At 34.7% G+C, this 26717-nt stretch overlaps 3 protein-coding genes across 7 annotated transcripts in view; 1 reads left to right on the top strand and 2 right to left on the bottom strand.

Annotated features, from left to right (window-relative positions):
* LOC141452295 (uncharacterized) overlaps positions 1-26717 on the bottom strand; it is a 592044-nt gene that overhangs the window by 100188 nt on the left and 465139 nt on the right. The gene's annotated exons all lie outside the window — the stretch shown is intronic.
* Positions 1-26717, top strand: part of LOC141452302 (acyl-CoA synthetase short-chain family member 3, mitochondrial) — a 54127-nt gene that overhangs the window by 19321 nt on the left and 8089 nt on the right. For both annotated transcript variants that reach the window (XM_074124296.1, XM_074124297.1), the window contains 7 exons: positions 8387-8546; positions 13427-13571; positions 18375-18519; positions 18619-18715; positions 24389-24600; positions 26080-26311; positions 26397-26507. In XM_074124296.1, the coding sequence (XP_073980397.1) occupies positions 8387-8546; positions 13427-13571; positions 18375-18519; positions 18619-18715; positions 24389-24600; positions 26080-26311; positions 26397-26507 (1102 nt within the window). The remainder of the gene's footprint in view (positions 1-8386; positions 8547-13426; positions 13572-18374; positions 18520-18618; positions 18716-24388; positions 24601-26079; positions 26312-26396; positions 26508-26717) is intronic.
* LOC141452335 (uncharacterized) overlaps positions 1-26717 on the bottom strand; it is a 94777-nt gene that overhangs the window by 67831 nt on the left and 229 nt on the right. The gene's annotated exons all lie outside the window — the stretch shown is intronic.

Below are 26717 nucleotides of genomic sequence, written 5' to 3'. Positions count from 1 at the left end.
AAAAAAAAAAAAAAAAAAAAAAAAAAAAATAGATAAAGGCAATAAAACTATGCGTCTATTAATTAATACCAATCAAGAATGAATAAATAATTATTACAAAATTATAATGGAATACATTTAAAAAATATTTATTTTTTTAAATTTATTTTATAATTTACAATATGCATACAGTTATAAACAATCAGTAAATATGGAGAGAGTGATGAACTGGTGCGGGAGGAGAGAAGCTAACCAGCGATAGCACTCTCTATAGGAGAGAGGAGAATGTGAGGAGAGAGGAGAGATAGGTGAATAATGGCGTTTAGACCTTCAGACTGCAAGGAAGTCGCGGGGCCACTGGCGATTCAGTCGGCGAGGAGTATTAGGGATGTCAGAGGAAGCGAGAGACAGTACAAGAGGATAGTCGAGAGAGTAGTATGGAATTTTTGGTATTTAGTATTGGCGAGTTGGTCTATAAAGGGAATGTTGAGGTCGTTGCGAAGAGTAAGGTTAGTCACCGTAGAAAGGAGCGTCAGCTATCTGTCGGAGGAGTTTTGACTGAAATGTTTGTTCAGTCCGTATGTTTGTAGGTTTGGCTGAACTCCAAAGCTCTTGTCCCTAAGTCCACATAGGTTTGAGAATAGTGTTGTATATTAAGCGTTTGAGTTCAATGGGTAATTTGGAGAGTCGTCCAAGAAGTCTGAAGAGCAGTTTCGCACGTTTTGTCATTGATTGTCTTTTAAGTCTAGCGTGTGGGTTCCACGTGAGTCATTTGTATATGCAGAGCCCAAGGTAGCGCACCAGATCTGTACAAGGAAGAGGATTGCTGTTGAAGAGGACAGGTGGACAGAAGCCCCGCCAGAGAGTAAACGTGGCGTGCTGGCATTTCTGTGGGTTCATTTTAATCCGCCACTTTTTTGCCCAGGATGCTATTTTATGTAAATGTGTCTGTAACTTGTATGAAGTTGATGAAGGATGTGTATTTGTAGCTAGTATGGCTGTGTCGTCTGCATATGTACAGAGTAGTGTAGAGGATTTTACAGGTATACTGTTTAGAGAACACAGTAAAAAATATAGATTAACAATTTAAAAACTATCCAATGCATTAAAAATACCCGCGAACAAAAATATGTTTTTTAATAAGACCAGAAATTAAAACAAACGGAATTATTGGCTAAAAACCAAATTTACGGCGATAAAGAAAAGTTGATTTGATTTATCGACAAATAGAGTAATCACAGTTCCAAGTCAATGTTGCTGACAGAACACAAAACAATAACTGAAATTAACCCAAAGGATGTGTACTTTTTTTAAAAAATTAACGTTACAACCTTTAAATTAATATTCAACGATCTCCTCATTTAAATGTAGACGATACATGAATGCTTCATTTGCCAAATCGATCAACTCCATAAAACAAAAAGATGAGAAAAATGAGAAACTAGTATATTGTAAAGTTTTTCTTGTCCTTTTACTAAGAAAGAACTTTACTTACACAACTAATGCCTGCCACTAGTTACGTTAAATATGTGGGTTTGATTAAATAATAAAACTCGCTAAATTTGTAAGTAATAACCTGATTTATTAACACATTACCTTTACTCACATTAACATTTACTAGCAACTAACGTTATTCATTAGGGGAGTGTCTCACGAGCGTTTGAACAAGTCACTTCGTGTCTGTCTCTAAGTTAAATTTAAGTGGTTTAAACTAGGAGTGCGATAGCAAAAATTGACCAGTGAAAAAATTATACAATTTTGTACTTTATAGTGAAAATTTATTAAACTCTATCCATCGGTTTTCGAGTATTTAGTGTAAATAAATTGAATAAGAACTTAATAAATTAGTAAAAATTCATTGAAGAGAATTGTCAACGAGTAGTGGGGATAGCCCAACTCTCGGCGGAGACTGTTGATCAACATTAAAGTTCGCTCAGTTAGATATTATATTGGAATAAATAAGGTAAATAATACAATATTATTAGATAATCACAAAACTATCAGCTTTACAACTGAGTTCTAATCTACTGCGATATATTATTTAATTAAAAAATAAAACTAAATTAAAAATTAAAAAAAGAAAAAAATTAAGTAAAAATTAAATAATACAAGATTTTTTTTAAAAAAAGAAGTAAATATTATAAATAGAATTATAATTTTATATATTATAAAGGATATCAATAAAGGTTTTATTTTTAATTATAATTGTTAGAATGGCTGAAATTAATTTAAATGATATAATGTGTAAATTGATCGAAATGAAAAATCAAATGGAGCAAAATACTAAGCAGTTGGAGAATACAATTAATTTATTCCGAAACCAGCTTGAGGGAATCAGCAGTAAATTAGATAATGTAGAAGTGAAATATAGAGATGTGAACAAGGAAGTCAAAGATTTGAGCAGAAATGTCAGTAGCTTGATGAGAAAGGATAAGGAGAAAAACATTATAATGTATAACGTGGAGCAAAAGGAGAATGAAACAGTAGAACAACTAGAGACGGCTGTTATGAGTGTATTAAGGAATGATTTAAAAGCTGATATTGAACTCAAGGAGATTGATAGAATTATAAGAGTTGGGAGACATTTGCCTAGTAATAGACCCGTTTTAATTAAATTCGTTACCTTTCGTAAAAAAATTGAAATTCTAAGACTTGCAAGAAACTTAAAGGGAACAAATTTTGGCATATCTCAGGATTATTCGTATGAAGAAAGGCAGCTTGGGAAGAAACTAATACCTTATATGGTGCAAGCGAGAAGTATGCAGTGTAGAGCATCGCTAAGAGGGGGCAAATTGTTGGTTGATGGTGAGTTGTACTCTCTGGAAGAATTGATTACATTAGAGGAGCAAGAGCCGATTGCTATGGGATCTAACACGGGCCAAGAGGAAGCAGATAAAGGCAAGCCAAGTAGTGTGTTGACGCCAGCCAAGCTTAATGTCAGTGTTCAACAGCATAGGCAGAAGGTTCAACCGCCGATCTTCAGTAAACATCCCGCGCTGAGATGGCTTCGTGGACATCCAACTGGCGAGCAGACCAACAAGAAGAGGAAGACAGAGTCGAGTAGTGTATAGCAATTGTTGGGTTCAGGTATGAGTCTCTTTAAGGGTTTAAAAAATAATTCTGCTAATCTAGATAATAAATTCGTTCAAATTGTTTCTTATAACATTAGTGGGTTAAAGAATAAAATTTTTGATAATCATTTTATGGCATTTATAAAAAGTTTCGATATTATATTTCTATTAGAGACGCATGTTGAAAGAGAGGATATAGAAAAGTTTAACAAATATTTTCAGGAATATACATTGCATTGGATACCAGCAGTTCGAGAGTGTAAACATGGTAGGGCCAGCGGCGGTATTTTGAATCTTTTAAGAAAAACCACATTAATTAATAACTTATGCACATTCATTATTAAAAATAGTGTTTGTTTTGTTAGGATAAATATTGCTAATAGTAATTTGCTAATACTTCCTGTGTATATAAACAGCAGTCATTGGGATAGAGATTTCAATAACTTGGAGTACTTACTGAAAGGTGAAGATCTAGGAGACTACTTAATAATAGGTGACTGGAATGTTAGAATTGGGGAGGAGCAGTCTATTATGCCAAGTGATCTTTTGGACGATAATGGGAGCACTCTTCCGGTGGCTCCGTACAGAAAATCGAAAGATAAAATTGTAAATGGGAGAGGAAGAAAATTTTTGGAATTGTGTGAAGCGTATAATTTGATAGTACTGAACGGCAGAACTCCGGGAGACGAAGAAGGAGAAATAACTTTCACGGGTGCAATGGGTACTTCGACAAATGATATTGCTTGCATTACTTTTGATAGTATTAATTTAATGAGTAGTTTTCGTGTTTTATCGGAATTTTACTCGGATCATTTCCCAATTAGTGTCACAATCAAAGTGAATTTAAAAGAAGATGAAAATGAGTTGTTGCCGTTGTTACCGAAGTTATTATGGACCAGACAGGATGAGATATATTTCTCTGATAAATTAGATAATGCAGTAAAGCAATGTGCGCAATCTGAGAATATTGAAGATGAATTAGTTAATTTACTTACCTGTGTACGTAAAGCAGCCAGTATGGGGAATTATTGTTTTAAAAATAGTAAAAATTTTGGGCCAAGTTGTTTTAAACAAGTTTGGTTTGATAAGGATTGTCAGAAATTGAGGAAAGAGGTGTTGTCCTTGCTAAATAAATTTAGGAAGATTGGTACGGAGGAAGCAAGAGAGGCTTATCTAGTAAAAAGAGGTCTTTATAAAAGATTATGTTCAGAAAAAAAGAAAATGTATTATATAAACACTATTGAGGAGCTAAATCAAATTAAAAATTCAAAAGATTTTTGGAATAGAGTAGGAGTATTTAAAAATAAAAATTTTAGATGTTCTGCGCAAATTGATATGAAAGATTGGGTAGATTATTTTAGGCAATTGTTGAATCCCCCTCTTATTGCTAGGCCAATAGAATATGCGGAGCCACATCTGATAGATCCTGTGTTTGATAAAAAATTTTCTGTAGAAGAACTAACGGCTGTGTTGATGTCTGCTAAAAGAAATAAGGCGCCTGGACTAGATAGGATACCGTCAGAATTTTTCATTGGTTCCCCAGCAAATTTTCAGGCCCGTTTGTTGGCATTTTTTAATGTTCTGTACGAGCGAGGTACAGTGCCGGTAAGTTTTACAACGTCCATTATATTTCCGTTGTTTAAGAAAGGAGAAATATGTCAAGTTTCAAATTATCGCGGTATTTCCTTTATTAATGCGATCGCAAAAATATTTACGGGTCTACTGTTAAGACGGATTGCAAATTGGGTCCAGAATAGAGGTATCCTCAGTGAATGTCAGTCGGGTTTTCGTCCTGGCTATTCTACTGTAGATAATGTGTTCAGCCTGACCTCTGCGGTGCACGTGTCTTGGAAAAGAGGGTTTAAAAGAGTTTACGGTTTTTTTGTGGATCTTTCGGCAGCTTTTGACTCCATTGACAGAAGAACTCTATTTTACAAATTAAGTTGTATAGGCGTGTCAAGTAAGTTTCTTGCTTCCCTTAGAAGTTTATATAGTAACACTAGATCGGTGGTATGGAGTAAAACGGGAGTCTCTTCGTTTTTTGATTGTATGATGGGTGTTAAGCAAGGATGTCTTTTGAGCCCTCTGTTGTTCTCCCTGTTTATAAATGATCTAGAGCAATATTTAGGCGAGGGTCTGCAAATAAATGGGCGTAATATCAATGTGCTAATGTATGCCGATGACCTGGTGCTCCTTTCCACGAGTGCATTTAAAATGAAAAAAATGATTTGTAATCTAGAAATGTACTGTGATAGGTGGAATTTACGTGTAAATTTGGCTAAATCCAAGATGATGGTCTTTCGTAAGGGAGGGCAAGCTGGTGATGATAAATGGGTGTATAAAAATCAACGTATAGAAGTGGTTAACCAGTACAACTATCTGGGGGTGTTGCTGACTCCTCGGCTGGCATTCCAGGCTCACCTTGCTAATAAAGCTAAATGCAGTAAACTAGCCTTGAATCTAGTATGGAAACGTTTCATTTCAAATAAATTTATTTCAGTGAACTCCAAGTCCCGAGTCTTCAATACGGTTACTCGAGCGATGCTCACGTATTGTGCGCAGGTTTGGGGATTTAAACAGTATGAAGTATTGGACAAATGTGAACGGTTCTATTTGAAACTGCTTCTAAGCGCACCAAGTTACACTCCGAACTACATGCTGGATCTGGAATGTCAAAGAAATAGTATTTTTGAATATTGCCTGAACCTTCATTTGGGATATATTGGTAAAGTTGTGTTGAGTTATGACGATGAGCGTCTTCCTAGGTTTCTGGCACACGAGGTAGTTAGATGTAACACGTTCTGGTTTCGAGAATGGGCAGACCTTGCTCGAAAAAATGATTATGGCTTGGCTCTAAATTGGGAAAATAGGGAAATGTGGTTGGGGGAAATGAGAAGTTTATCCCAGAAAGTAAAGCAAGTTGAGCTGGAGAGAGCAAGAGCTAGGGCAAGTCATTCAAATTTCAACAGTTATTACAGCCAAATATGCTTGGGCAATTGTAATTATTTTTACAATGAAAATAATTTAGATCATGTAAAATGGATTTTTAAACTGAGGTGTGGACTGTTGAATTTGAATGACAAGCCTTGGAAGAAAGAAGATCACAGGAGATGCTCTTTGTGTAATCTCGGCCAGATGGAGGATCACTTCCACTTTATTGCCATTTGCCCAGTTTTGGGATTTATAAGAAGAAAGTGGTTTGGGTTTTCAAACCTCTCCAGGGTACTGTTTGAACAGTTTTTAAGTGGAGGTGATTTTAAATCCTTGGTTGGCTACGCTCAGGAGGCTTGGATTTTTAGGGAAAGTTTGGTAAGGGAGTTCAACTGGGATTAGCTATAGCCTGAGTTGTTGTGTGCTGGAATAGGAAATTATATATAAAAATAAATAAATAAAATTAAATAAAAAAATTAATAATATTTATATAAAAGTAAAAAAAAAAAAAAAAATATATTCAAATTAAAGATAATTTATTATGTATAATAATTATGTTTTCAAATATTGTAATAGGGAAATTTTATTCAGTTGTTTAAAAAATAAATAAATAAATAAATTATTATCAAAAAATTTAATAAAATAAAAATAAATTGTTCTGTGTTAGGGACAGTAAAATGTATTGTATGGTGAGACTCTTCCTCCTCACAGTCTAAGGACTAAGGAGTAGAGATTAGTTGAACAAAAACATTTATGTAAATGTATATTACTGATGTTAATAAATCTCTCTATTATTATTATTATTATTATTATTATTCATTACAGTCACCATTTACAACAATCACAACAGTTTACTGTTACTTACTCACTACGTAACGCCACAAAACTGTTCCCCGACTGACCACTGGTCCGCACTGCACCGAATTGCACTAGTCTCTGCTACACAAACAAAGCTCTACTCACTAACTGACTAACCGCCTGACTAGCTACCACTGAAGCACTCCGCAACACTGACTCTCTCAAACTGTCACTTCCAAAGTGTCTCTCCAAACTAACGTCTCTCCAAGACTCACTCAAAACTAACTGATTAAAACTGATTAACAACTCTAATAACTCCTTAAAACTCTAAAAACTCGTTAAGAACTCCCTTTAACTGCGTGTGCCCCTCCAACTGGGACTGCCCTCCTCCAACTCTCTGAGCATAAGTTTCCACGCCCTCCTGACGTTCATTGGCTGGAGAAAACATACTGCCACCACCTCAGCTGGGGCCGCCCTCCTCCTACTCTCTGTCTCGCTCCTACCTGTCAATCACTGGCTGGGAAAACACATATGCCACCACCCCAACTGAGGCCTTTCCCTTAGCTGGCTTATACACAGGTCACTAACTCCTTGAACAATCTAGCCCTTTCCTTTCTAGTTCAGGTAGAGACCGGCCCTTTTGTCTACACAGTGGTGGCCTGATACCGACTTTGGTTGCTTAACCCCTAGAACAATCTAGGCCTTTCTTCTCTGCCACAGGTAGATACCGCCCTTTTGTTTATGCAGTGGCGGCCTGTTACTGACTTTGATCGCTCAACCCCTAGAACAATCTAGGCCTTTCTTCTATGCTCAGGTCAACTTCGTTACAATATATTGTTTTTTAAAATTCCCGTTAAACAATAGATTCAAATAAACGATGTAGACTGTATTGCTGAAGATGTATTTTTCTGTCTAACGACATATTAAAAGTATAAGATGGAATATATCGTTATTATTACGACAATTTTTACGTGATTAGGGAAGTTAATCGATTTGGCAAGTGAAAGATAGTGATTAATTCAAATTCAGTCTTAAATTTATATTTTGATTACAGTAAAACTTCATTAAATACAATTTTTATTAAAGATTTTAGCAAAAATTAGTAATAACTGTTCTGTTACAAATACTACAAGTATTATTACTTGGGTTACATTGATTCTTCAACAATATAAATGATGTCTTCTTTGTTAGGTGAATTTGAACTCCCGTCATGTCGATTTTTATAATAATCGTGTTTAATAGATGTTTAAGAAGTCGTCAATTGCGTTGTGTAAAGTGATTTAACTAAATTTTTATTACAATTTAGAATAAGGAGTTAATCAGATTGGCTTCTGAAATAAATTATTCATTATTCAATGGATAAAACATTTTGTCATTTAGTAGTGTTAATAATTATTATCATCGAAATTTGTTTTGACTATTATACAGTTAGGAGCAATTTAGCATTTTTGCTAAAATTCAGAAAGTGGAGTTAATCGATTCGGCAAATGAAGCATTCATATTATCGCTCCTCCAGTCACTGATAAAGAAACATTAATTATCTATAAATGGTGATTTATATTTATTTGTATTCTACCATTTTTTAATTATATGTGTATATGTTTTAGCTGAAACGATTGAAAATGGCCACTCAATGCACTATTTGGATATGTTCCGGAAATCTCTGGAAGAACCGGAAAAGTTATGGGCTGAAGTCGGTTCAGTACTGGACTGGTATACACCTTGGTCAAAAGTGATAGATAACACTGATGAACCTTTCACTAAATGGTAAATAATACACGTCATACCAAATCTCTGTTACGGTGCGTTCGACGTGTAGGGTGAAGGGACCAGTAATTGACTGGGCACCAGTAATTGACGTACCAGAAATAAACTGGTATTATAAGGGATATGAGCCGTTTTTAGTGGTGATTCTTTCAATTTCGTTATTGAGAAGCCTTTGGGCAGCAGTTCCAGAAAAATATTAATTATTGGAAGGTTCCTTGGTATCAGTGGAAGGTTATTTGTGTAAAAAGTTCAAAATCAAGGAAAAAACAAGCCGTTGCTAAGGAGGATTGATAAGAAAATAATTTTCCTTTTTTCTTATTTTTCGCTTATTTGTTCATATATTCGTGTGGTTATCAAGGTTCTGTTATAATTAGTATTACTTGTAGATTTCATTTATGTAGTTTTTTTTTTAATTATAAGAAGCATTGAGGATTAAAATGGGGCTGTCAATCACTGGTCCTTGAAACGGTAATTTGCCCAGTAATTGACAGGTATGTCAATTACTAGTCCTACAGCTTTTTTTTTGAAACCAGTGATTGACTTCCTGGGAAAATGATAAGATAGGTTGATAAATTTTATTATAATTAAAAATTCAATACATTGTAAAATAAAATCATTGATAAAAATCGGCAACATACGAGGGTCGTTTGAAAAGTCCGTGCAAAAATAAAAACTACTTAATTTTTTGGGGTAAACCTTTTTTATTTTTCAACATAGTCTCCTTTTAGGCTTATACACTTCTTCCAACGCTGCTCTAGTTTGTTGATCCCTTCCGAATAATAGGATTTGTCCAAGTCTGAAAAATAGCCATTCGTTTCTGCAATCACCTCCTCGTTTGAATAAAATCTTTTTCCCGCCAGCCATTTCTTCATATTGGGGAACAAATAGTAGTCCGAGGGAGCGAAGTCTGGAGAATAGGGGGATGTGAAACGAGTTGGAACCCTATTTCCATTAATTTTGCGACCACAACTGCTGAGGTGTGAGCTGGTGCGTTGTCGTGATGGAAAAGGACTTTTTTGTGGGCCAATCGTGGGCGTTTTTCTTGCAGCTCGGTTTTCAAACGGTCCAATAACGATGAATAATATGCACCTGTAATAGTTTTACTCTTTTCCAGATAGTCGATGAGGATTATTCCTTGCGAATCCCAAAAGACAGTCGCCATAATCTTTCCGGCCGAAGGAACGGTCTTCGCCTTTTTTGGCGCAGATTCCCCCTTGGTAACCCATTGTTTAGATTGTTCTTTGGTCTCAGGAGTGTAGTGATGTATCCATGTTTCATCCACAGTGACGAAACGACGCTTAAAGTCCTGCGAATTCTTCTGGAACAGCTGCAAACCGTCCTTGCAACACTTCACACGATTTCGTTTTTGGTCAAGCGTGAGCAATCGCGGCACCCATCTTGCGGATAGCTTTGTCATGTCCAAATGTTGATGGAAAATATTATGTACCCGTTCATTCAAGATGCCCACAGCACTAGCAATCTCACGCACCTTCACTCTTCTGTCATCCATCACCATATCATGGATTTTACCAATGATTTCTGGAGTAGTAACCTCAACAGGGCGTCCAGAACGTTCAGCGTCACTTGTGCCCATATGGCCACTCCGAAAATTTTGAAACCACTGATAAACTGTTCTAATCGAAGGTGCAGAGTCACCATAATGTTTATCAAGCTTCTCTTTAGTCTCCTGAGGCGTTTTGCCTTTCATAAAGTAGTGTTTAATCAACAAACGAAATTCTTTTTCGTCCATTTTTTGAAAATCACTCGACTTCCTCGATTCAAACGAATGCCAAACACAAAGAAATAGACCGATCTGGCTGAAACTTGGTGTGTGTTCTTCCAAGAGATGCTACTTACTAAACATAACCTCGATACGCGCCAGTGGTGCTATCTCTCTGACTTTGCACGGACTTTTCAATCGACCCTCGTAAAATAAATAGTAAAACTTCCAACAAAATATGTTTAAATTAATGAATTAGCAAATGTACGCCTTATTTCAAGAGGGCATGCAGAATGATTATTCTGTAGAGATCAACAATGGTATGAACAACAAACTGGTATAATCGTGATCGCCGAACAGCTTCTGAGGCCTACTTGATTGATAAAAACGACGCCCACTTATCGGAGTTGGAAAATCTCTCATTCTCCCTCAGTTTTGGGTCCTAGCCACATGACAAAGAAGAAAGGGAGGAAATGGCTAAACCGTAGAATTCCATCAAAGAAAATGGCCAGAGGAAAAATGAAGCTCCCTCAAGAGAAGTACGAGGTGCGAAATCAAATATACGTGGAGAAGTTGGTGACTTTGTGATGTTACACATTAATAACATAAAAAAGATTGTAAGATCTATTGTATTTACCAATTGACAAACATGTTGACCGAAGACGAATATATAGCATCCCATAGGCTAAATAGGCTAAACTGTATTAAAAAAAAATGAAATCGGTTTGAAAACCATTTTTAATTCCTAAACACGTGAAGGTTGGATCGCCATATACTACTTTATGGAGAACGTTACCAATTGAATAAAACCGTTGATGAGTGAGGTTTTCAAATGGCTTGTGATTTCAAGTGGCTAATTATCAATTACATAAGATATATTATGATGTTCAATTCCTATCTATTCCGAAAGAATATTGTGTTTTTTCATTCATTTTTTCTTTTATGGTGTGCCTATTTTAATAACACATATTTTTGTCAATTGGTTACCTAGTTATGTGAATATCAGTGATTTATTTGTAGGTATGTGTATTTTAATACCTATTTTTTCCACGTTAAAGAGTCAATAACAGATATATATTTTTTAATCTAGCTTTTTTTTTTTTCATTGACGTTTCATTTATTTATTACTGTTATAAGTGCGAATGCATACAACCTGTGGCAGGACGCGATGAACGTGCCCAAGAGGTAACTCAGTAATAATAAACAATAAAATACTGAATAAATGCAGAAAGTAAGAATGAATTACATTCAGATAGTTTGCTTTCGAAGCAAATGACACTGGCAGCACAGATTGTGGAAAATATTAGCGAAGCGCTCCAAAAGAAGGGTAGCGTAGGAGAAATTTGGTTCACTAGAAAGCACCAACAACTCGAACACAAAAACGCGTAGATGCCATCGGTAGCAGCGTTATAGGCGGAATGGATAAAACAAGGATGTGACCACATAGTCTAATCGGAAGTAGAGAGGTTAGTTTGGTAAAGTGAGAACCAAAAACGTTCCCAAAAAAAGGTTTAAGTAACAAAATATTTAGCGGAAACTTGAAAGGATAAGAGAGCGGAAGAGTTGAGAGAAAGAGATAAAAGCGAGCCGAAAGACATTGTGTACGATCTAACTAGAATGTTAGCTAATATCTCCTTGGTACTATTGAAAGTAAGGGCTGTCCTTCAAATTACCTGTCTTGGATTGGACTTAATTAAAATTGTCCGGTAGGACAGTTGTGTAAGGGTTGATCGTCAAAAACTGCATAAAAAAGGGTAACGTTGAAAAAAATATTAGATTATTTAGGTTTGCCTATTTAAAAACATTGTAATTAATTATGAATAAGACTAATTTTTGTTATAAATCCAGTTGAAAAAGTGATTTAGGTGATTAAGTGATTTATTTAGATTTAAAAGTGATTTTGAATGCATACCTTATGTAATTTCATGAATATATTTGTATGTCAATTACTGGTCCCACCCCATGTCAAACACTGGTTCCACCGAAAATTCGGTATGTCAATTACTGGGTCATTGACATACTTACAAATAAAATCATTTTTGGTTGACATAAAGATCGAATTTACTGCTTTTAAAATATTAATAAAATACATCCTACTGGAGCGGTACAAATTTACAACCTACACCTGGAGCCAAAATAACGGAAGATATTATATCTTAAACTTGAATTTTTTCTTAAGCAGTCAATTACTGGTCCCTTCACCCTATACTCGTTGTGAAAAATATAAAATTGCCATTAACTACAAAAATTCGAAATTTTAATAGGATACAATAAGAACATTATTTTGGTGGGATGTTTCCTTTATCTTACCAATAGAACTGCCAAGTATTTTATACGGAGGGGGTGGAGGGAGTCAGCCAAATGATAAGTGGTTGGTACATGTTTGGTCTCCGCATTAGAGATTGGGAATTACGCACACAAATAGAAGCTCTCAACCCTTGTGCAACGCCGTTTTTACCTTAGAGTGAGATTCAGACCTCCAGTACGAGCAAGATTTAATTTTGCACAGAATTCAAAGCTCTTTTCTTCCTTGTAAAAGCTCTTGTTTCCCTAGTTAACTAGAGCAATGCATACGTGAAGATTTTGAATGAGCACAGAATACTCTGTAATCTCAAGCCCCGGAAATTGCAGCAAAAGTGCTTGCAGTGACTATTATGACGTTGTAAACTTTTGGTTGTTTTGCCCTGCGTTCGACGTGTACACACGTCATTGTCTGATTTTAATTCCGCACACTGTGGGTTTTTTTTTAAACTAAATTCCACGCTTAACTGGAAAATTTATCCATAAGACGCTTAACTGGTTAAGATGCGAGTTCAGCTTGTTAGGCTAAGTAAGTCAATTTATTATTTCACAACCTTTTTCTTGATATGGGATGAAAGTGTTATTCCGGTCAGAAATACAATAAACATGCATGTTACGACGGTTTAAACGGGTAAATAGTTCTTAAGTATAGGGAGTCCTAAATCTTCAGAGGAGGAAATCCTAACCTTTGAGCCAGTCTAAGTGAATGAATATTTCCTGACATATTCAAAGATTTTTTTAAGTTTGTAAAGCATTAAAATAATAGACCAAGAATATTAAGTACTTGATCACACCACAGTGTATGCAATTATTCTTGGCTGTGCCCAATTATTCGCACTTATTAGATCCTCTGTTACAGGTATGTGGGTGGAGAGTTGAATGCATGTTACAATGCAGTAGACAGACATGTTTTAGCAGGAAAAGGAAATAAGGTTGCTTTAATACACGACAGTCCGGTCACAAATTCTATACGAAAAGTGACTTATAAAGAACTCCAAGAAAAGGTAAGTTCGACAGTAATTACCAGTGTATATACTTAATATAATAGATTGATAAGAAAGTACAGTAAAGTCAGTCCCATAGGCTAGACGATTTGAATGTTAAAAAAGAATAAATACAAGTTGGGAACGAAATTATTGAAATTTTAGTCCTATTTTTAATTATCTTTGCCAAACTTTCGACCTAATCTTCAGTGCTTATTTGATTAATTATTATCAAATGTAAACATTTTTCATGGTAGCGTTTTATCACCTCAAAGTTTAACTAAAATATTAACTTGTAATATCTTTTAGTGATTGTAATGTTTAGGATTAAACTAACGAGGATTTGGTCAAAATAAAAAAAGTATAGAAACAACTCCGTTTTTAAGCCAACGTTTCGACAAATTTATTGTCTTCCTCAGGGCCTAAATATTACAAATAAATAACTCACAATTAGACTATTAAACCACATGGGAATAAAAATACATAATTTCTTATTAAAAAATTATTCGAAATGTTATCGATAACGATTAGTTAGACTTACGTTGTTATGTTACTGACATAACAAATTTTCCTTCGTTATCATTTCTAAACGTTGTGTACGGACATCTAACTCATGAAATCTGTTACAAATTAATTTGTGGCCGAACATTCGACGGACATATTTTCTGTCCTGAGCTTATATTTAATGCAACTGTTGCAATGTGTTTTTTCTCTCACCTTAAAATTGCTAGTTTTTCTTCTTTTTTGTAAGAGAAAGTTTCGTAACCTGACACCTAAATATGAAATCCTGTTGAAACAGGACACATTGATTTTCTTATGTGAAGTTGTTAGTGAACTAACGTGCTCATTTCACGATAGAGTACCTTGGAATCATCATTGATGATTTAGTCGTATGTGACGTATCTTGAAAACAATTCATTAGCATATTTCCACTTTGCATAGACACCATTAGCATAGACAACTTGCTTGCATAGTACGAGGGTCGTTTCAAAAGTCCGTGCAAAAATAAAAACTACTTAATTTTTTGGGGTAAACCTTTTTTATTTTTCAACATAGTCTCCTTTTAGGCTTATACACTTCGTCCAACGCTGCTCTAGTTTGTTGATCCCTTCCGAATAATAGGATTTGTCCAAGTCTTAAAAATAGCCATTCGTTTCTGCAATCACCTCCTCGTTTGAATAAAATCTTTTTCCCGCCAGCCATTTCTTCAAATTGGGGAACAAATAGTAGTCCGAGGGAGCCAAGTCAGGAGAATAGGGGGGATGTGAAACGAGTTGGAACCCTATTTCCATTAATTTTGCGACCACAACTGCTGAGGTGTGAGCTGGTGAGTTGTCGTGATGGAAAAAGACTTTTTTGTGGGCCAATCGTGGGCGTTTTTATTGCAGCTCGGTTTTCAAACGGTCCAATAACGATGAATAATATGCACCTGTAATAGTTTTACCCTTTTCCAGATAGTCGATGAGGATTATTCCTTGCGAATCCCAAAAGACAGTCGCCATAATCTTTCCGGCCGAAGGAACGGTCTTCGCCTTTTTTCGCGCAGATTCCCCCTTGGTAACACATTGTTTAGATTGTTCTTTGGTCTCAGAAGTGTAGTGATGTATCCATGTTTCATCCACAGTGACGAAACGACGCTTAAAGCCCTGCGGATTCTTCTGGAACAGCTGCAAACCGTCCTTGCAACACTTCACACGATTTCGTTTTTGGTCAATCGCGGCACCCATCTTGCGGATAGCTTTGTCATGTCCAAATGTTGATGCAAAATATTATGTACCCGTTCATTCGAGATGCCCACAGCACTAGCAATCTCACGCACCTTCACTCATCTGTCATCCATCACCATATCATGGATTTTATCAATGATTTCTGGAGTAGTAACCTGAACAGGGCGTCCAGAACGTTCAGCGTCACTTGTGCCCATATGGCCACTCCGAAAATTTTGAAACCACTTATAAACTGTTCTAATCGAAGGTGCAGAGTCACCATAATGTTTATCAAGCTTCTCTTTAGTCTCCTGAGGCGTTTTGCCTTTCATAAAGTAGTGTTTAATCAACACACGAAATTCTTTTTCGTCCATTTTTTGAAAATCACTCGACTTCCTCGATTCAAACGAATGCCAAACACAAAGAAATAGACCGATCTGGCTGAAACTTGGTGTGTGTTCTTCCAAGAGATGCTACTAACTAAACATAACCTCGATACGCGCCAGTAGTGCTATCTCTCTGACTTTGCACGGACTTTTCAAACGACCCTCGTACACATTGTCATGCTATCTTGCAAAATTTCTCTTGTTGTACTTTAAATTTATTAAAGTAAACATAAGTTCATTTATTTTATTTTTATATCATTTATTTATTTTACAATACGCCTTATCTAAACCCTATTGTTAATACAAATGTTTGGAAGAAATTAGCTCAGAGGAGAGGAGGATATTGGATATTGCAAAGCCGGATTCGAATTCAAATGCCTGCTTTTAGATTTTTTCATCAAAAGAATCTCTTAAAGCTCACATTACGTGGTAGTGTTGTCTGCGACGGGCAAACATTGTCTTGATATCAAACAATGCACCAAAAAACTCTGCGAGCACCAATGACCTAAATTTGTTTAATGACTTTTTATAGACTATGGTTATTAAATATTTGCCGAAAAATAGTTTTCAATATCATATAACGGTGATTGTGAAATGAAGAATGAATATTTTAATTTACAAGCAAAAATTTCTCACGACTTCCAACCTTTATGTAAATGAAGGACGATTGAATTTATAGATCTTCATAAACCAAAATGGGACATTAAATTTTAAATTACATATAATTCTTCATTATCCACGGAATATTAATGTTTTTTCGCAAATATTTATGGAATATTTGAATTTCAAAAAAGACTGGTTTGTCTGATGTTACCTTCGAGCCGTCTTACTTTTACCATTTTATTATACAAGAAAAGCGCCTAATAATTCATTTATAATTTCGAATTTTCATATTTTTTAAATTAAACTGCTTTTTAAGAATGAGTATACACAATTTGTTTCGCGAAGTGCGTAGTTATAAATAGATAGCCACTCGATAGTGGTCTACTTCGATTAATTCTTTTGTACTGCAACTGTTTAGTTTAACATCGACAGAAATTATCGGGATCTAAAGATAGATGACCTCACCGAGAGCCAGCTTATCATAAAAGCGCTAATCTTCTTTTTTTTATCAGCTGGAGGATAGGTTAGGTTAGGAATGCCTTGGCAAATGCAATGACTTGGGCAGAGATAATGGAGTTACCCTACTTCGATGCCATCGAGATTGAAAGCGCCAAAACCTTTTTAATGGCTGGGAGGCTGATCCATTTTGCTGGGGAGCGGCGATGTTTGTTTTTTGAAAGGAGTTGAAGAGAGAAGTGGAGTTTGCAAATCTATTCTCTGATCCAGCCTTCTTGGAGTGAAACATTAAAAAGGTATCTAAAGAAGCTGGGTCTGAAACGGGACGGCAAGGAAATCATCATTCTGCGGGAAAATAAGAGAAAACTCCTTCACACTTCCTGTCTGCGAATCTATTGTCCAAGGAAGATTCAGACACCAGAAGGAGGTCATATTCTCCTTGGAACTCTCTCATCGAAATCTGGAACTGTAGAAAGTTCTTTTAGGAACTTCCAGTCACCTCCAGAGGAGCACAGTAGATCTTAATGGTCGCAGTACCCTGCACCACTCAAAATAGATAAATAAAATCAGCAGCTTTTTTTTTAGCCCCATTTTTTAGATTCTTCTCCTGTTTTCCCCAGAAATATAAGTGATTTGCTTGCAATATGGAACCCCATGAAATTTTTCTGCTGCGAGTGCAGAACAGGATTCCATATTACCAGCATTCATGGGGTTCCATTTTGCAAGCATCGCTATCTTGGATCGCTATGTCACCAAAAAAGATTGGGAGACATAAGAACTGATTCACAAATGAAAATCGCTGCAATACATCCGTTTGAACCAATATATAGTGCGGATAACTACTACTATTTTGATAACAAAACAAAAATAACAGTTTGAATTTGCCTTCTTAAAGTTTTCAAGAATCGATAAAAACAAAATTGAAAATTTCAAAATGAACATACAGTAGCAATTGAACCAACCACCTGCTTTGCACACTACCGCTATCTGGCTACAGTTTGAGCCGAATACTGTTAACACAAGATCACTTGCTGCCAAAATATTAAAGGGGTTCCATAATACCAGCAGGGTTCCACATTACCACCACTTCCTCTAACAATAGTTAAAGACTTTTAAGAGCAAATTAGGGATATTGCGGGTCCAGTAATAGAGAATTTTTAAACCAAACATTCCAACTTTTAGTTAAACTATTCTCTGATCTGTGCAAGAAATACATTCTATTTTCTTTCTCAATGTGAAATGGAGTACTTTTAAAGATTTGAAATTCGTGAAAGTACGCCTTGTTCTGGAAATCATCCCATTATTTATTTTTTTAAGCTCGGAAAATATAAGCGGAAATTATATTATAAAAATATAATTGTTTAGGCGTTTTAATTTGATAATATTTTCAATAATTACAGGTAGGGAAGGGATTAGCTATGAGGTTAGCATACTGGACTCCCACGCGGAGGTCCCGGGTTCGAATCCAGCAGCTGACCCTTAGATTTTCTCTTCCTAGGAGCTTCTTACAGCTCACTGTCCGGTGATGGACAGTGTTGTCTGTAACGAGAGAACACTGTCCGGAGGCCGGCAGTGCACTGGAAAAAGCTCCGGGCGCTAATGACCTCAGCTGTTGATGCGCCAAAAAAAAAAAAAAAAAAAAAAAAAAAAAAAAAAAAAAATAATAATTACAGGTATCAAAGCTCGCAGGAGTTTTGGTTAGTAATGGAGTTAAGATGGGAGATCGTGTATTAATCTATATGCCATTAATACCGGAGACAATAATTGCTATGCTAGCGACTGTAAGAATAGGAGCTGTACATTCCGTAGTGTTTGGCGGTAATTATATGCTTTATTATCTATCCTAAATCAATTAAATTAATTATGTAAATTAATAAAAGTATATAATATCTGTAATTTTTTTTTTTTTTTTTACAGGTTTCGCAGCCAGAGAGCTTTGTGTAAGAATAGAACATGCTACTCCTAAAGTTATAATTGCAGCAAGCTGTGGAATTGAACCAAATAAAATTATTAGGTAAGTCGGCTATTAGCATTGTTTAGGCGTTTTATTTTATTTTAATAATAATATCAGATTAATATCTGCTGTAATATCTCTTTTTTTTTGACGTTTCAATAAAATTGTAGGAGTCGTTTTTCAAAAAAATCTTAATATACCGGAATAAAAATTCAGTTAAGCTGTAATTCTGAATCACTTATTTTCTATAATTTGGAAATTTAGTCCCACATTCGATTCTTAGCAACATATACAGGGTGAACCAGTAAGTAATGTCCATAGGCCTAATATGTGTAGTACATCTAAAGTGGAGTTCAATGACGTATAGGCCAACTTCATATTTTCCACTGTTCTTGAGTGACGTCACTTAATATTTTTTCTAAAAACACTACTTTTTTTTTGCAATAAAAATGTTATTACTCAGAAAGTTTTAGTCCGAATTCGATTCTGATGACACGGTTAGAAAGACAGATAAATTTTCTAAAAATTGACACCATTTCGAAGCATAAGTTATTCTCCAAACAGCCTCAATCTTCCTCCGGAAACTGGGAACATAAAAGTAATCGAAATTTTTAAGAAAACTCATTAGGTCCTTATGTGATCATTATCAGACCTAGATACTAGCACTTTTTATATAAGTTTCCTTGTCTAATGGGCTTTCCAACAGTACATCATTTTCCTGGATTCCTTTTATCTTCGGACGAGAAATTACATTTTGTTTTACAAGAAAACGTGTTCAAGAGCACTCAACAGTGTTAGTTTATCAAATACTTGTTCAAAATATTTCCTAACATTTTCTCTAATATTTCAGTGAGATCAGAAGTAAATGTTTAAAGTGCAATTTGTAACCTTTGACTTTCTTATTTTAAGACAGCCTACTTTAAAATTGACTAATGGTCTATCTAAAAGAGTTTTCAATGAATTAAACAACTTGATAAACTAACACTGTTGAGTGCTCTTGAACACGTTTTCTTGCAAAACAAAACGTAATTTCACGTACGAAGATAAAAGGAATTCTGGAAAATGATATACCGTTAGAAAGCCCATTAAACAAGGAAACTTTTATAAAAAGTGCCAGCACCTAGGTATGATAATGATCACGTAAGGGCCTAAGTTTTCTTAAAAATTACTCTTATTTTCCCAGTATTCGGAGGAAGATTGAGGCTGTTTGGAGAATAATTTGTGCTTCGAAATGGTGTCAATTTATCTGTCTTTCTGACCGTGTTATCAGAATCGAATTCTGACTAGAACTTTTTGAGTAATAACATTTTTATTGCAAAAAAAATAATGTTTTTAGAAAAAAAAAATTAAGTGTCACTCAAGAAGAGTGGAAAATATGAAGCTGGTCAATACGTCATTGAACTCCACTTGAGATGTAAGAGGGTCGTTTGAAAAGTCAGTGCAAAAATAAAAACTACTTAATTTTTTGGGGTACACCTTTTTTATTTTTCAACATAGTCTCCTTTTAGGCTTATACACTTCGTCCAACGCTGCTCTAGTTTGTTGATCCCTTTCGAATAATAGGATTTGTCCAAGTCTGAAAAATAGCCATTCGTTTCTGCAATCACCTCCTCGTTTGAATAAAATCTTTTTCCCGCCAGCCATTTCTTCATATTGGGGAACAAATAGTAGTCCGAGGGAGCCAAGTCTGGAGAATAGGGGGGATGTGAAACGAGTTGGAACCCTATTTCCATTAATTTAGCGACCACAACTGCTGAGGTGTGAGCTGATGCGTTGTCGTGATGGAAAAGGACTTTTTTGGTGGGCCAATCGTGGGCGTTTTTCTTGCAGCTCGGTTTTCAAACGGTCCAATAACGATGAATAATATGCACCTGTAATTGTTTTACCCTTTTCCAGATAGTCGATGAGGATTATTCCTTGCGAATCACAAAAGACAGTCGCCATAATCTTTCCGGCCGAAGGAACGGTCTTCGCCTTTTTTGGCGCAGATTCCCCCTTGGTAACCCATTGTTTAGATTGTTCTTTGGTCTCAGGAGTGTAGTGATGTATCCATGTTTCATCCACAGTGACGAAACGACGCTTAAAGTCCTGCGAATTCTTCTGGAACAGCTGCAAACCGTCCTTGCAACACTTCACACGATTTCGTTTTTGGTCAAGCGTGAGCAATCGCGGCACCCATCTTGCGGATAGCTTTGTCATGTTCCAAATGTATGATGCAAAATATTATGTACCCGTTCATTCAAGATGCCCACAGCACTAGCAATCTCACGCACCTTCACTCTTCTGTCATCCATCACCATATCATGGATTTTATCAATGATTTCTGGAGTAGTAACCTCAACAGGGCGTCCAGAACGTTCAGCGTCACTTGTGCCCATATGGCCACTCCGAAAATTTTGAAACCACTTATAAACTGTTCTAATCGAAGGTGCAGAGTCACCATAATGTTTATCAAGCTTCTCTTTAGTCTCCTGAGGCGTTTTGCCTTTCATAAAGTAGTGTTTAATCAACACACGAAATTCTTTTTCATCCATTTTTTGAAAATCACTCGACTTCCTCGATTCAAACGAATGCCAAACACAAAGAAATAGACCGATCTGGCTGAAACTTGGTGTGTGTTCTTCCAAGAGATGCTACTAACTAAACATAACCTCGATACGCGCCAGTGGTGCTATCTTTCTGACTTTGCACGGACTTTTCAAACGACCCTCGTACTACACACAGTAGGCCTATGGACAATAGTTACTGGTTCACCCTGTATAGATGGTGAGACAGTACAATGAACATAATGGAACATTAGAACTAAGACTAGAAGATAAAAGAAAATGGTTAAAACCATTTTTAAAACTTTTTTCTTTTATATTTTAAATTGTTTAAAGCCTAAACAAAAAAGAAAATTATTGTGTTTAGTAGTTTTCCAAAATCTTATTGTGACGTCCTCTTTTCTGCACCTCTTAACCGAACTATCAAATTTGAATTTTCTGAATTACAGTGACCAATTTATTTAAAAAATTATATTTTCGAACTAAGAGGACCTCCAAACGTCATATTTTCGGTCGTAAACATAAAATCGGAAGTCTGTCCTAAAAAAAATAATACCTTTTTTCACTTATTTGAGTAATGGAAGTAAAAAAATATATGAGAACTGTCAAGTTTACATGGATGAACTTTATCTTACAAAGAGAAAAATATGAATAATATCCAGTTCTTTTTTATATACATATATATTTGAGAATCTCCTCAGCTAATTTTCCTTTCAGACTGAAGGAACATAGCTTGCATTAAGGTATGTAATGTAAGAGTTAGAGAAAAAGCAGATAAAAAAGAGAAACAGTACGTGAAAGTGTACGGGGTAAAAGCAAGGTACGCCCTTCTATAATGGATGAAATGTAGCTAGAAGAAATGCGTGTTTCTGTGACAATCTAGTTTTATTGCAGATCATTATACGGCTTTTAAAATATTTTTTTTCTCCTTTTTCTCTTCTTTTTTAAATATCATCTACCTACACCTTGATGGAATTATTTTTTAATAAAACATGAATGGACTATTGAACTTCATGAGGCGTTGCGGACCTAAGGAACTTTAATTTTAGTACATAATTTGATTTCATATTGACGTATTTCCTAGAGTTGATGTAAATAATTTATGGCAATGAACAAAAAACTCTCACCCATGAAGATGCTGTGTAATTTTTTAGAGTCTAAACCTTCTTGCTTAATTTTTATTTTACTCGACTTAAGAGAACAGAACTCAACAGAGGCTGCAACAGACAACTGAAAAAACTACACGACAACAGATCAAAACTCACTCTGGACAACAAAAGACTTATATATGTAAGTATATTAAAGCCAGTCTGGGCTTATGGCATCATCGAATTGTGGGGTTCAACCAAACGCTCAAATCAGCAAAGGATCCAGTCCTTGCAATCTAAAATTCTTCGCTCTATAAACGCTCCTTTCTACGTCACCAATCAAACCATTCACACAGACTTGAACATTCCTTTCGTCACACAAGTTGCTAAAACACGATACAGAAAATTCCATCTTAACATTCAATCTCATCACAATCCACTGGTACAACATCTATCTTCAAGAACATTTCCAGACAACACTTCTAGACGACCTCGCGATATCCTCTCTGATGAAGAGAGTCAGTAGAAAGTAAAATGTTTTTGGAGTGTTGCCGCTGGGTAACTTCTCCACTCCGTTATACTGTTATTTATTGTTATCATTGTTGCTTATAACGCAAAATGCGATGATTGTAACTAAATAAATGATTTAAAAAAAAAAAAAAATTATTTTGCCTTTGTGAAAGGAGATAAATTTTCTTATGTCATCGTACGCAATAAGATTGAAAAATAGGAAATACTTTTATCGTTTTGATATTCGCGCAGATAATAGCTGAATAAACGACTTTTAATTATCAATGTTAATCACATGATTCTGTCTTCTTTGAATGCAAAATGACATGCAAATTGAAACTGTTAGTTCAAAGAAAGGTTATATTCTGGAAGAGAGGGAGAAAAAGCAACAAGTCTTTTCTAATAAAAATATTTCTACTTTATCAGTTCAATTTTCACTAAGTTTTGGCAGAAATTAATACAAATACCTAACTATCTTCTTGTTGTTTTAATACAAAAGTAATGTTACTAATTTCCTAGGTTTACTTTGGGAGTATTTGCTTTAGAAATACAAAATCGAATAGCAAATTAAAGTTGTCTAATTATTCAAAGTACTCTATTTACTTTACTTAACCTTATTTTCATCGTAATGCAATTTTAAAAAGCTTTTATGATCCAATTTAGGAAAATACTTACGAAGAAGAGCCGTCTATGAGTTTTTTATATTTTAACAACTCTTTAGCGACTCAATTCCAAATAGACGAGGCGGTCACTTTTTCAAGATTTAAACCCAAAATTTGCCATATTAAGTAAACGATTAAATTAAGGTAACCACGATTAGGTTTCTGCTTCTTTTTTTTCAATATCATGAATGTGGTTTCAATAATTTCTTTAATCTTATAATGCTAACTGCACTTTTACAAATCTATCACCGTTAATTCATTTTTACTATTGAACAATTTATATTGGGAGTTCTGGCTACAAGTTTGTCATTTTCTTATTCTGTGGCGGGAAATTAAAAAAATATCGTAGTTTATTAAAACTTTTGACCCCAACACTGTGCATTTAAATAATATATAAAAAATAAATTTTCATTTTTTTTTTTTGTACCTGTTCGTAGTTTTATTAAGGGAAAGTTATCAGATAATAAAAATTCCAGTTTAAAAGGAAATGTCTAAATTTGGAATGGATGCTTTAAAGAGGTATCATTGTTTTAAAACAGATTTTAATCACTGAAATGGTTAATACGAAATTTTCAAACTTGAATAAGAATGTATTACAAGGTAGTAAATGAATTATTTAATAATAGTAATTAACATTAAAATTAACGGTCAAATGGTAGGAGAGCAAAAACTTAACTTTTCCATAAAAGGCACATTTAGTAGTTACTCGCAGATTCAACTTGGGGCCTTCAAGTCACATGTCCATGCTCATAACCAAATCGCCAAACCATTTTAAGCAGTTTTAAAGTGTCAATAGTTCTCTAAATAAATAACAATGGGTAAACAATTTATACTTGCTATTCCTTTATATTTATATTATATTTAATTTAAACTTCATGAGTTTTATTGATAATCGGATAATTAATAGAAGTTTTCTAATTTATATTGCAGATATAAGGATATATTGAATGAAGCAATCGCCGCTTCTGTAGATAAACCACGAAAATGTATAATATTTCAAAGGCGTAACGTCGAGTGCTGCCCGCTGACTCCAGGCATGGATATTGACTGGGACGAGGCTTTGGAGGCAAGTCAGCCACATCCTTGCGTTCCTGTTGAATCCAACCACCCATTATACATACTATACACGTCAGGGACTACTGGTAATATCATCAGTTTATAGTATAATACAATGTTTAGATAGATAGCCCTTCAAATATTTGATATGTTAAAAACATTTTATTGCAAATGATACAAAAATACTTATTAGCCTTGTAGTAAAGTAGATCTTTTTTTAATCAAGACAATCTGCAAAGGTATATGTTTTAAGAGTTTAACAAATTCCCTACATAATTTGTGACATTTTCATTACATTTACAAATAACAAAACTTTTTAACAAAATAAGTGAAAGATTTGCATAGGTAATATTAGAAAAATACCACAAATTACGAAAACATTATAGAAAACAATTGATCCATAACAACAACAACATTGAAAACCCGAATATCAACAACGTACTCATCGATAAACAGATTGTTTGGTCTGTATAAACAAAGTTCTCGGATAATCCCACTCACCTAACCATAAACTAACAATAAACAAAGCGTATCAACAATACTATGATGTGGTATTGTTACAAAAGATGGCTACTACAAAATTAGCAACAGCCATTTAATTTAAAGAAGTTATTAAAAAAAAAAATGAATAAAAACTAAGAGGCAAACTTCTCATATGAATTATTCTGATATGTTTTTGGGATTCTTTGACCCATACATCATCTTAAAACTCAAAGTATCTCACACGTCACACAAAGATCAACTACATCGATAGTAGTCTGCCTTCATACTCTATTAGATAAACTTATCCTTATCATTACTATTTTACAGACATAAACAAAATAATGACTATAGATCTGAATAGAGTCACTTTTGAGTAATTTGATAAATAATTTAATTTAAGCAACTATCTTTTCTCCTTATAAAACTTATTAAAATAAATTGTTTACAGATTAATTTACAAAAAATCGTATAAAATTATCTTAAATTTTAACTTATCATCTCTTTATACTGTTTCATATGCTCTCCAGTTCAACTTTTCAATCTAAAGTACTTCTATGTATGCTTGCTGCTTCAAATTCAACTCCTCCATCACTTAATAACCACATTAAGTCATTATTAAGCTTATTCGTTTTTATCTTAATATAATATATTACAATATAATTAATGTAATATTATTAACTATATTTTTAGTCTGGCTTTACGTTCAGCTATCGAATTTAATAAATAACTGCATTGATAATTAATCAGAGTGAAAAGATTTGTTCAGTTTTAAGAAGAAAATTTATTTTTAAATTAACACTTTCTTTGTAGACTGGCAGCATCCCCCTTTGTCTAAAATAGTTAGAAATAGTACAGATTTTCTTTTAAAAGTTCCACCTCCGTTACACGCTCTTTCTGAAGGACATCAGAGGTGACTGAAACGTCGAACTTTCAAGAAAAAAAATTGTACTTCTTGTCCCAGCCAATCAATATAATTTGTATTTCGGCTTATATTTTCGAGTAAAAGTTATATTCTAAATCTTTGTGCCTCTCAGTGGTCCTTAATTGGAAAAAAAAAATTAAATAAATCGATTGAATTACAGGTCAACCTAAAGGAGTTGTCCGACCAACTGGAAGTCATTTAGCAACCTTAACATGGTCAATGAAGTCCATATACAACATGGACAGTGATAAAGATGTATGGTGGGCAGCTTCCGATATGGGCTGGGTGGTTGGACACAGTTACATATGTTACGGACCTTTATGTGCAGCTGTAACCTCTGTCATGTACGAAGGAAAGCCAGACAGGACACCACATCCTGGACAATACTTTAGGTAAAATTGAATTTTCTCATTTATCTACCAAATTATCACTGAATATAAACTGAGAGATTTATTTATTTTTTATTATATTCCTCAGGGTTGTACAAGAACATGGAGTATCTGGTATATTTACTGCTCCGACGGCTCTCAGAGTAATCAGAAAATCTGACCATTCTTTACAAATCGGAGGAAACTATTCCACAAAATCGTAAGTATTCCTTGATTTCATCAAGTTCAAAAGTAACTCTTCAGATCAAGTTACTCTTTTACTCTAAAGGTAGATTTAATAAGTTAACTGCATTGGTTGATGATTAATCAGAGTGGAGAGTTTTGTTCAGTTTTAATAAGAAAAGTTATTTATAAATTAACACTTTCTTTGTAAGCTGACAGCAGTTATATGAAATCTATTTTTCAAGAT

Source organism: Rhodnius prolixus, unplaced genomic scaffold, assembly GCF_049639745.1.
Source record: "Rhodnius prolixus isolate KJV_2025 unplaced genomic scaffold, Rpr scaffold_3, whole genome shotgun sequence".
Lineage (NCBI taxonomy): Eukaryota > Metazoa > Arthropoda > Insecta > Hemiptera > Reduviidae > Rhodnius > Rhodnius prolixus.
Note: the sequence above shows the minus strand (reverse complement) of the source record. Positions and strands in the feature narration are given on the sequence as shown.